A 12,116-nucleotide genomic window follows, 5' to 3' on the forward strand; every position below is an offset into this window, starting at 1 on the left:
AATTGAATAGTACATGTTATAGGTCACATTAAAGGTGGGAAAAGTTTTGAAATTATTTATTGTGTGGTCTCATTTTTTTATATCACAAAAACCTGGCATTTTAACAGGGGTGTGTAAACCATTTGTATCCACTGTAACATCAAGACAGACCCAACCAAGCTAGATTCAATATTTATTACCTTAAACCTCCTGTAATGAAGGCCCTATGGGATATCAGCCCTTGTGTATATATCAGTATTTCAGCTACATAGCTTCCAAATGCTGATGACATTCTGGCCAATAAAACTAAACCCCACTAGCTACAGACATGTCATGTTTTGCCCCTTTTCTCAGCTTGGTCAGTACAGCATTAGTGGACCGCATACACAAACATTTTTATTTTCAAACCGGGATATTTTTACTTTAGCTTCCATATTAAATTTCTCAGAGTAAGACTTCATGTAATTTATGCACATGCATTTAGCAGAGACAGTGAACATAAAATACCTTAAAAATTGTGGTAAAAAAACAGAACTATTATTATAAAGGGTGTTTGTCAGTGCAGCTTGAGGATGTTCAGCTATCAAATGCAATACAAGAAGTTAATATGATTTTAATGATACTTCTAAAGTAATGCCATTAAAAAGAAAACCATTAGTATATACTGCTTTTTTGGGTTTAAGAGTTCAGACTATTATCCTTTCACTACAATATCTGAGTTTTAAAGAAAACATACAGGAAAAGAAAAAGCATCAGTCTTCCAAACCTTCTTGCATAGAGTTCTGGAACAGAAGTCTGCCAACTAAAGTGTTGTGAGTGGAGGCAAAAAGATCTATTTGAGTTCTTCCCCACAGCTAGATCAATTCTTGGAATACCCCCCCGGATTACATTTCCATCCTTGAGATCTGTGTCCCAGTTCTGCTCTGCTTTTCTGCCACACATAAGACTCCTGCAGAGTGAGACTGTGCTGAAAAACTGTGCAAGCTAGCCAAATACTCTGGGGATTAAAGGGCAAAATTTGGTTCTCCATTGCTTGTTTATGCACCACATCACTGAGGTGGTCTGCAAACACTTGTAGAGGCTCTGGGGACCAAAGACCAATTTACCTGAGAGCATTTACAAGTGCAAACATCTCTTTTATGCTTTTTCTTTGGTCTGTCATATTTCCATTCCAAAGACCATGCACGTTTATCCCCATAGTCACTGCTCCTCAAGCAGTCTGAGGCATCTACTGTGACTGGTTGTAATGGAGCAGGGAAAATTAGAGACCTCGATTCTGACAAATTTGGTGCATCTAGCACAAAGTCTCCCTTTTCATAAACGCCAAAACTGAAAATCTGTAATGCTGAAGCTTGGATCACACTGATTTCAGGTATCACCAGATTTTTCACATGGAGTCCTGCAAGAGAGATCATAAGAATTCTAGAAGACACAAAATCCAAAATCCTGAGAAACACTCTTGCTAAAACAGCAGTTTGACTGGAAAAACTCAGAAACAGATCTAACCATAGATCTACATTTTTTTTTCTGTGAAAGAAAAGCTGTTTGAACGGAGGTCCCCAAGAGACAGCCCAAGAAAATAATCCCCTGGGAAGGAGTCAGAAAAGGCATCTGTATTTTTCCTGAACCCCCTCCATCTCTGCAAAGATAAGCAAATTGTCCAAATAAAGAAAAATGTGAATAACTAGCTGTCTGTGCTATGTTGTAAAGGTAGCATTAACCCCCTTCTGAATACCCCTGTAACAGTGAACAATGCAGAGAACGGATAATATAAGCCAGACACAGAAAGCCTTAAACATTCAAAATCAGGATCCATAGAAATGTGATGACCATACGCTAAGGTTACCAGAAAACTCAAAAAGGGGAAGGAGTAGTAACACTTTATGGAGACTCCCACTGCCATCTGTAACCAGGACAGATTACTTTTATAACCCATCTTTCTGAAACTATGTTGACATTAAAAAAAGATGTTCGGACTTTCTGGAAGGATTGTCGCACTTATTTGACTGTCCTTTGTTGGGGGGGGGGTCCTCCTTCCTTTTTAGAACTCTCTTGCCATTGCTTTTTAATCATTTTCTTACTAGCAGCTTGCGGGACCTGCTAATTTCATTTTTTTAAAAAAGGCAATAGAGGCAGCATTAAACCCTCTGGCAAACTTAACAGAAGATAGCTTGAAAAAATGTCAGACATCCTTTGAGTCAGCTCACCTCTCTTATTACAAAGGGCCTTTGCAGCAAATGGCCCAAAAATAAATTCTCCATCCAAGGAAGAATTCATAGGTAGGTACTAGGCTATCAGGCCTATACAAGCCTAGCCATAAACGGTACCCTGGCATTCGCCACCCAAGAAAATTATTTTCCTGTGCCCCTGTCGGGCAGAACCACAGAGGTGATCCCCAGGGTGAATTTCCCATCCAATCATCAAGATTCTTCTTGAAGAGTGCTAATGAGTAGCTTTGTTTGATATAGATAGGTAGTTTGTTCCAGAGTATGGGAAGTCTCTGGGACAGGAATCTATCCCTCCAGCATGTTCCGTTTATTGTGGTGATAAAGAAATCCCAATCCCTCCGAGCTACACGCTCCAGGGACCTAAACCTTAAGTGGAGCATGTCCAACAGCTCTGGGTTTGACATAGCTTTGTATGTTAGGCAGAGACAGTCTCTGAGTAGGCAATATGCAACAGGGTAAAGCTAGAGTTCATATGTTCATACTAGGCTATCTGCCCAAGGGCATTTATAAGCCTAGCCCAGAGTTTTTGTGGCTTTCGCCACCCCTTTAGTTTGCAGAAAACTATGCCCATTATTTTGCTGTGCCTCTGTCAAGCAGTGACACTGAGGTAATCCCTGGGGTACATCTGCGATATACCACCCATTGGTCAAGATTTCTCTTGAACACGGCCAGCGAGGTGCTCTGCCTCACATGGACCGGGATTTTGTTCCACAGCATAGGGAGTCTCTGGGTGATGAATCTGTCCCTCCAGTACGTCCTATTAATAACTGTGTCAAGGTTTAAGTCTCCCGCCCTTGTAGTTCTGAGGGATCTAGATTTTTTGAGGTGAAGCATGTTCATCAAATCTGGGTTTGACATGGCCTTGTATGTCAGGCACAGGTCACCTCTGAGCAAGCGGTAAGCGACTGAATACAGCTGGAGTTCTTTCAGTCGGGAAGCACAAGACATATTTTTGAGACCCTTTATCCTTTTGGTGAGGAACTTTTGGGGCCTTTACAGCTGCTGCAGGTGTCGGGTCAGATACATTCCGAATGGGGCATTGTACTCGATCATTGGTCTGATGAGTGATGAGTACAGGGGGACGATGACCTCCCTTGATCTAGATGTGAATCCCTTCATGATCAGGTGGGCAATGTAGGTCTTCCTAACTACTTTAGCAACGTGAGTGTCAAATGAAAGGTTACTGTCAACCTGGGTCCCCAGATTCCTGATAACTTCTTCAGTGCTCAGTGGATTGCCACCTATATGGTAGCTAGGGGTAACCTTGTTTTTCCCGAAGGGTATGACTATGCATTTCTTGGCGTTTAACTTTAGGCCATGGCTCTGGCACCAGTTATCCGTTTCTGTGAGACCCTTCTGAAGGATATCTGTGTCAGATGTGTTTTCGACTATGGCACCCAGTTTGCAGTCATCTGCAAACTTTGTCAGCCATAATCCTCCTGTGTTTGCTTGTACTTCAGAAAAGTAGATGCCGAACAAGAGCGGTCCCAGGACTGAGCCCTGTGGGACACCACCTGTGACAGGCTTTGAGTCTGACATGGCGCTAGCAACTCTGACCCTGTGGGTTCTGTCACTTAGCCAGTTTGCAACCCATCTTGTGATGTATGGGTTTACACTTAAGCTGATGAGTTTTTCAATGATACTTAAGTGGGGTATTGTGTCGAAAGCCTTTGCCAGGTCGAGGTAGGCTGTATGGACTGCCTTTCCCTCATCAATGCCTTGGTGACTGTTTTGAAAAAGTCAACCAAGTTTAAAAGGCATGATCTGCCTTTGACAAAGCCAAACTGGGTTGGATCCGAAGTCTGCAAGTTCCCTATGTCTTTATTTATGAGTTCCATTATGATCCTCTCCATGGCTTTGCAGATCAGGCTTGTCAAGCTGATGGGACGGTAATTTCCAGGGTCGGTGGAGGCACCGCCTTTGTGAAGTGGGACCACAGTTGCCATGCGCCACTCCTTGGGTACGTAATCCTGAGGTGAGGCTGAGATTAAACAGCTGTCCTAACTGCGGGTTTAATTCCTCATTGAGTTCTTGGAGCACACAGCCGGGGACACCATCCGGTCCCATGGATGCTGTGTTTTTCGCCTTAGAGAGAGCAGTTCTCACCTGGGCGTTAGAGATGTTTGGGGGGGTTACAATCCTCGGGTATAGATATCTCTCCTTTTGGGGGGGAGGGGGGGAGAAGTTTACACTGAACCTGTCAGCCAGTATATTGGCAATGTCTGTAGGTTCAGTAATTTTCACATCATTTTGAACTAATTCTGAGCATATCTGGGAGTTTCCTCCCAGGTTTCTAACATAGCTAAAGAAGGCCTTATGATTGTCTTTTGAGTCCTTAGCGATTTTTCTCTCAAAATTTGCCTTGGATGATTTTATGAGAGCTCTTAGTTTTTTACTTATAATGATCAAAGGTTGAGAAGTTCTTCACTGTGGTCTTTTTTATCTCAGGTGGGGGCGGGATGAGGACCTCCAGTGAGATTAGTTTATGATCTGATCTTACCAGTGAGGGGTATACTTCTGGTGTTGAACATTGTGATCCCATGTTCGTGATGATGAGATCAAGTATGTTTTCACCTCTTGTGGGGATGGTGACTAGTTGTTCCATGGCATTTGAGTTTATGAACTCCAGGAACCTTTGGGCTAGAGGGTTTGGGCTTGAGTAGTGATCCCAGTCTATATTAGGGTAGTTGAAGTCACCTAGTATGATGGTGTTTGGAGATACATTTAACCCCTCCAGTGTTTTCAGGAAAGCTATGTGAGTTTCCTGAGTTTGAGAGGGTGGCCTGTAACATGCTACAAATTGCAGAGCAGTCTTGCCTATGGTTACTTGCACCTGGATGGTGTGGGTGTCCTTGATGAATATGGACACCCCCCCTCCTTTCTTGTTGTTGTCTGGATTTTGGGGCCGGAACGCATGATATGAGGTAAAACCTGATAGCGCTGGTGTGCTCTCAGGAGCCTTGAACCAGGTTTCAGTCACAGCACAGACATAGATGTTCTCCATACTGAGAAGGGCCTCGAGTGCGTGCATCTTGAGGTTGAGACTTCTGGCATTAAGCAGCATTACCCTTAGTTTTTTTCCTTTTTTGTGTTCTAGGGTGGTAGGTTTAGAATTTGAGCCTTGCTTAAAAAAGGCACTATGGGGGTGGCAAGAGCCTTTGCCAATATCCGGAAGCCCAGGGGTGACGGGTGCAAGCTGTCCCTTGCGAAGCAGCGTGGCTTGTCCAGCATGTCATCCCAGGCAGACAGACATTGGATCCCCTTTGAATGACACCAGAGTTTAAGCCAATTATTAAAGCTGATCATCTTATCTCTGTATTGTGGCATCATTCTTGGTGAAGGTAGGATACTGCTCAAGGTCAGGGTTATACCTGCCTGGGCTACATAATCAGAGAGCTCCTCAATGTCTCTTTTCATGTAGTCCAAGGAGGTACGTCTCAGGTCGTTTACACCAGCGTGGACAATGAGTCGTACTTGTACCTGCTGTTAAGAGACCTGAGTGCTTGCGTTATGTGGTGGATTCTAGCGCCCGACAGGCAGCTTACTGTGACCTTCTCCTTACTCAATCTGGTGAGCGGGACGTCAGTGTGTCTGACTATGGAGTCACCAATGACGAGTGTGTCTGGCATTGTGTTTGGCCTTAAGGGCTGTGACTGTTTGGCACACTGACTGTGTGGTCTATGTGTTGCATGTGTTGTGTCCTGGGGTGGTAGTTGTTTGGGTGTCTGCTTTGGTGGCCTCTGCTGTTTTGGTAGATTTTTGATCAGAGCCTCCGAGTATGTCTTTGTGTGTTTATGTGTATGATTTGAAGCTGTGATAGTACTATGTGAGACTGGGTATGTGGTGTGTGTGGTTACCTTCTCCTCCTGTCTGGTCTTGCCAGTCCTATGTTGAGAGAGCTCAGCCTCCAGTTTGGCTGTATAGTTGCATCTCTCGCATGTATTTGTGTTTTGTGGGAGAAGGAGAGGGTTGTCTGTGTACATGAGGCAATTGTAACATTGCCTCAATATTCCCAGGTTCATCAGCTGAGCAGGAGAGGACACTAGCAACTGATCCCTCGACATGCTAGAAGGAATAGACAAAAAAACGGACTCCGGGGGATGTGGGTGATCGAAAAAGGGGTTTTAGGCTGGTGGGGTACTATCTATAATAAAAGTGCTATATCAAGATAAAAAGTACTGTAGGAGCAAGTGCTAGGCTTTACAGATAGAGAATAGTCTACTTGGGAATCAAGTAGAGATGAACTTTTTAGTTATAGGATATGCTGGTTAGATCAGTAGTACAGTTCAAGGAAGGCTGTTTTAAGGGAAAATTTGAAGAGTGGACTTTAGGTAGCCCGAATAGTTTAACCGCCGCTGCTCGTGTGCTCTTGTGGCAACTTCGCGCTAACGCGCGCTTTATAGCAGGGGGCTGGAAAAAACAGGAAATGACCCAAAATGGCCAATGAATTACTAGTTGCTGTCTCTAACCACTCCTCTGAGGACAAACAGGCAGCTCAGTACTCCCCACTCTCACTGGTGAGTAAAGAAACTTCCCTCTGGCCACACAAGAAAATGGAGGAACACAGGAACCAAATACAAAGCCCAGGGATCAGCAAATCTGGTCTCTGGAACAACTAGCTAGGAAAGTTAGGAAAGCAGAAGTTATTTGAGACTGTCTACATAGGGCATCTGTTTGAGGCCAGTAATCCTCTTTGTGAGGTATTTCTGTGGCCTTTCTAGTTATTGTAGATGTCTTGTGAGGTACATACCAAAGGGGGCATTGTACTCTATAATGGGACTAATGAGTGAGGAGTAGTAGGGAACAATGACCTCTTTTAAACCTTTTGTGATGAGGTGTGACACGTAGAAGGATTTCCCCGACTACTGTGGCGATGTGATTATCAAAGGAGAGACTACTATCCACCGGTGTCCCAAGGTCTCTTATCACACTTTCGGTGTTAAGTAGACCACCGCCTATGTTGTAGTTCATGGGTACAGAGTTTTTACCAAAGGGGATGACCGTGCACTTTTTGGCATTGTGCTTGAGGCCATGATTTTAACACCAGGCATCTGTCTCAGTGAGGCCCTTTTGTAGGATGTCCACATCGTTAGGAGTTTCGATTATGGCTCCTAGTTTGCAGTCATCAGGCATCTGTCTCAGTGAGGCCGTTTTGTAGGATGTCCACATCATTAGGAGTTTCAATTATGGCTCCTAGTTTGCAGTCATCTGTGAACTTCGTTAGCCAAAGACCTTCTGTGTTAGCCTGTACTTCAGAAAAGTAGATACCAAACAGGAGAGGACCCAGGACTGAACCCTGTGGTACTCCACTTGTCATTGGTCTGAAGTCGGACTTGGAGTCTGCTACTTTCACAGTGTGGGTTCCGTCAGTGAGCCAGTTGGCAACCCATCTTGTGACATAGGGATTTATACCTAGTTTAGTGAATTTAGCTATAAATTCCAGAATGGGGGATGGTGTCTAAAGCCTTGGCGAGATCTAGATAGGCTGTGTGAACCACATTACCCTAGTCTACGGCTTTGGTGACTGCTTCAAAGAAGTCTATCAGGTTTAGGAGACACGATCTGCCTTTTACAAACCCGAACTGGGTGGGGGTCTAGAGTTTGGAGATTACCAATGCCTTTGTTTATAAGTTCCATGAGGATACGTTCCATGGCCTTGCAGGCCAGGCTCGTTAGGCCAACGGAGAGGTAGTTCCCAGGGTCCGTGGTGGCTCCCCCTTTGTGGAGTAGGATAACCATCGCTGTGCGCCATTCAGTTGGCACAAAGCCTGAGGTGAGATTGTGATTGAACATGGTGCTTAGGTGGGGTGCCAGTTGATTTTGTAGTTCATGTAGAAAGCAGCCTGTGATGTTGTCAGGTCTCATGGATGCCGTGTTCTTGGCTTTTGAGAGTGTTTTTTTTTTTACCTGTGCAGCTGTGATTACAGGAACTTTGCATTCTTCCAGTATAGAGATGGGCCCTTTGGGGGGGGGGGGGGGGGGGTACAGTTAGCACTAAACCTATCTGCCAGGATGCTGGCAATATCAGTTGGTTCTGTATATTTAGCGCCATTGTGCTGCAACTCAGAGCAGATTTGAGTGTTACCATTGAGATTCTTGACATAGATATAGAATGCTTTGTGGTGGTCATTAGAATTAGTGGCGATTTTGTTTTCATAACTAGCTTTGGAGGATTTTGAGGGATCTCAACTTCTTACTGAGGCTGACCAGGGAGTTCTTCCAGTTATGGGATTTTACTCTTAGTTTCTTTCTTCTGTTGTAGAGTTTGTTTATGGCAGGGGACCACCAGATTGGCTTCCTTTTCTGAAGGATAGCATCTTGGTTCTGTTAGGGATAACACAATCCACGCACTCATGTAACTGCATTTGTGTATGATTCAGCAGTCGTACCTCTACTGTCCTTCTGCATGGGTGTCGTGAAGTTTCCCACTTCTGTCTTAAGAAGCGTGAAGTTGGCTTTGGGGAAATGTTTTTATGGTGGTTTCCCTATTGGGGGTTGGGGGTGGGATGTGGATGTCTAGGCTGATTAGCTTGTGGTCGGATCTGACCAACGAGGAATTGACCTCTGGTGTGGAACACCGGTCGCCCATGCTGGTAATGACCAGGTCTAGAATATTGCTGCCCCTGGTGGGGGTGTGGATAAGTTGATCCAAGGTGTTGGAATTTATGAATTCCTGAAAACATTGAGCAAAAGAGCTGGTACATGAGTAGTTTTCCCAGTTACTGGTGGGGTAGTTGAAATCACCCATTATTAGGGTGTTGGGTTGTACCCTAATATTTTACAGTGCATCAAGAAACGAGGAGTGGGAATCCTGCGGCATGGTGGGGGATCTGTAGCCCAGAGTTAGTTGCACTTGGATAATCTCGCATGCATTATGCTGAGCAACTAGCCTGGAGGTGTGGATATCCTTAATGAATATGGACACGCCTCCGCCTTTAGTGTTTTGGTCCAGGTTAGGTAGGGTGTGGTATGAATTATAGCCTGGTAATGCAGGGGTGCTCTCTGGAGCCTTGAACCAGGTCTCACAGATGTCAATGTTCTCCATTTTAAGGCATGCCTCAAATGAATGCATTTTGAGGTTTAGACTTCTAGCACAGAGTAGCATTACCCTCAGATTTTGCTTGCTTATACCTGTTACGGTGGTGAATTTTTCATTTGAACCTTGCCTAAAAAAAGACACTATAGGGGTGGCAAGAGCCTTAGCCAGTATCCGGAATCCAGAATCCCAAGGGCGACAGGTGTAGGCCATCTCTGGCAAAGCATCATGGTCTGTCGATCATGTCATCCCAGTCAGACAGATACTGGATCCCCTTAGAATGACACCAGAAGCTCAGCCAATTGTTGAAGTCAATCATTTTGTCCTAAACCTCATTTGTTGACATCTTCTGAGAGGTTTTGAAAACATAACCAAGCAAACCTACTCATAACAGATCCACTGGTACTAGCCTTGGATGTGGTGTCAGCAAAATCATAAACACATTTCAGAGTAGTCACTTAAGACACTGCAGCAATCAAATTACACATAACAGATTTTTCCTCAGAAGATGAAACAGATCCCATAATATTGAAAATGCAACAAAAAGCCCAGTAAAAATTATAAAAAATCACCAGCTTGCACCTTATTAACAAGAACGTCTCAAGTCTCTAGCGCTTCAGCAAAAAATGCCTTCTAGGAGTACATCAGTAAGAACAGTACTCATTTCTTACATAGACCCAGTTGCCATCCATCTCATCTGCTGGATTCTTTACCCTATGGAGAGTTAACTGAGAGCCTATAGACTATGTACTGAAAAAAAGGAATTATATAAGGAAATGTGTACTTCTATAAATTTATATATATATACATATACACACACACACACACACATATATATATATATATTTTTTTTTTTTTTTTTTTTTTTTTTGAGATATTCAGAAGGCACTGGTTAAACTAAAAAATAATTTATTGGTACAAAATAATTTATCAGCAGCCAGTACCTCTGTTATGAAATACTACAGAAGACATACTGGCAGTAATATTAGACAAGATAAGTTAGAAGTTAGGCAAATGTATATAGTTATTTCTTACAATGCTTTTTCTCATGGACAAGTTAAGATAATCAAGTATTTTTGGCCATTTTTATTTAAATTTAAAAGTATTTTGTGACACATTATGTAGATTTCCTATATTTTCACACCCAAGAGGTAGATACATACAGGACATTATTGTACACAGTAAATTTGTTAAGCCAGTGGATAAGTTATGCAGCACTTTAGGTATAGTGGACACTAGTGGCTGTACTAGATACTCTTCATGTAAATGTTAATTTTTTTTTAGTTATATCAATGGTGTTCTCTCTTTAGTCCTAAAAGGACATTTTACTTGCGTAACACCTAATGTTATTTATGTTCTCAGATGCTCCTGCAGTCTCTATTTAAAAGCACATTAGAGACATAAAAATGGAAAAAAGTTGCTACAGCAATAACCCACGCCTGGGTGTGGGTAATGCTGGATTTATCCACGGCTGGTGTGGTTTGGTCACGAGGGCAAAGCACGAGTGGCCAAACAAAGACAACCATGGGTAAATCCAGCATTACCCACACCCAGAAGTGGGTTACTGCTATTATACAATGACATTATTTAAGAAAAAAATAATTACTTTTCTTAAATAATGGCATTGTACAATGCCTCCTTGCTGCCCTTTTGCAGCCGTCTGGTATTCTTGCTGCAGTTCTGATGTACTGCGCATGCTTACGCAGTACATCAGAGCTTTGGGCAAAAGCAACGAAGAAAGCAAGATCTCCGTTGCTTTTTACAAACGGTCTCACTATGTTAAAGGTGTTTAACATAGCGAGACAGCTTTAAAAAAAAAGCAACAGAGATAGGAAGATCTCAGTTACTTTTTTAAAGCCGTCTCGCTATGTTAAACTCGTTTAACATAGCGAGACAGTGTGTAAAAAGCAACGGAGATCTTGCGTTTATACTAATGGAAAAAGTCCGGGCGACCGGACCCTTTCCCATTACTATAACTCTGATTTACAACGTGCACGCTGACCAATCAGCGTGCATGTTTTAGAATATTAATGGGGGGTCGTTGTATAATAGTCCTGTTGCCATGCATTTTAAGTTGTTTCACAATAACAATCCAGACTCTTGCAAGCCAGCATCCTAGAACAAGTTAATTGGGATGTTGGCAACTCTGAGTTTAAGAATAAACATCATTTGTTGTATAAAGAAAAAGTATTTATATTTTAAAATACAATACTTTAAGTCCTTGTGGACTTAATACTGAATGTTCATGGACACTTCTGATATTAATTAATTAGTTAAATACTATATTTCTATCTAAAACATTAAGTGTTTTATAATTGATAATTAATGTTTGTATAAAATGGCACTGTTTTTTCTTACTGATGTACTCCTAGAAGGCATTTTTTGCTGAAGCGCTAGAGGCTGGAAACGTTCTTGTTAATAAAGTGCAAGCTGGTGATTTCTAGATTTTTACCGGCCTTTTTGTCGTATTTTCATACTTTTGGGACTTTCTTGTATTTCTGTAAGATTCCATAATATTTCTTATATTCTCAAAGAAGACAAGTATAAACTTTAACATATATGCTTGACAGATGAGAATTCTAAAACATAAGTGCTACAGAAGAATACAAATTTCCCCCAAATGCATCAAAAGCTTTTCCATCCTTGTCAGTAGGACAGAGATTGGTATTAACCAAATGTTTTAACAGCAGCTTAGATCAGTAAAGATATTGTTGCCGGGTCTGATATAGGACAAGTATATAAAACCTTGTTTATTTACTGCTGGTGCTCGCAGAACCCATTCTCCTGCGGGACTTTAAACTCTTCTGCCTGTCCTACCTAGCCTGCCCGCCCCCCATTGAAAGACTCACACCACTAGGGGACTACTGATGACA

The 12,116-nt window shown here is 42.6% G+C and overlaps 1 protein-coding gene across 1 annotated transcript in view; it reads right to left on the reverse strand.

Moving 5' to 3' along the window:
- Window positions 1–12,116, reverse strand: part of ZFR (zinc finger RNA binding protein) — a 1,793,456-nt gene that overhangs the window by 1,741,772 nt on the left and 39,568 nt on the right. The window contains exon 5 of the mRNA XM_044085369.1: window positions 1,086–1,378. Coding sequence (XP_043941304.1) covers window positions 1,086–1,378 — 293 coding nt within the window. The remainder of the gene's footprint in view (window positions 1–1,085; window positions 1,379–12,116) is intronic.

The sequence above is a fragment of the Protopterus annectens genome, chromosome 1.part1 (genome assembly GCF_019279795.1).
Source record: "Protopterus annectens isolate FY-2018-M chromosome 1.part1, PAN1.0, whole genome shotgun sequence".
NCBI classification, from domain to species: Eukaryota; Metazoa; Chordata; order Ceratodontiformes; family Protopteridae; genus Protopterus; species Protopterus annectens.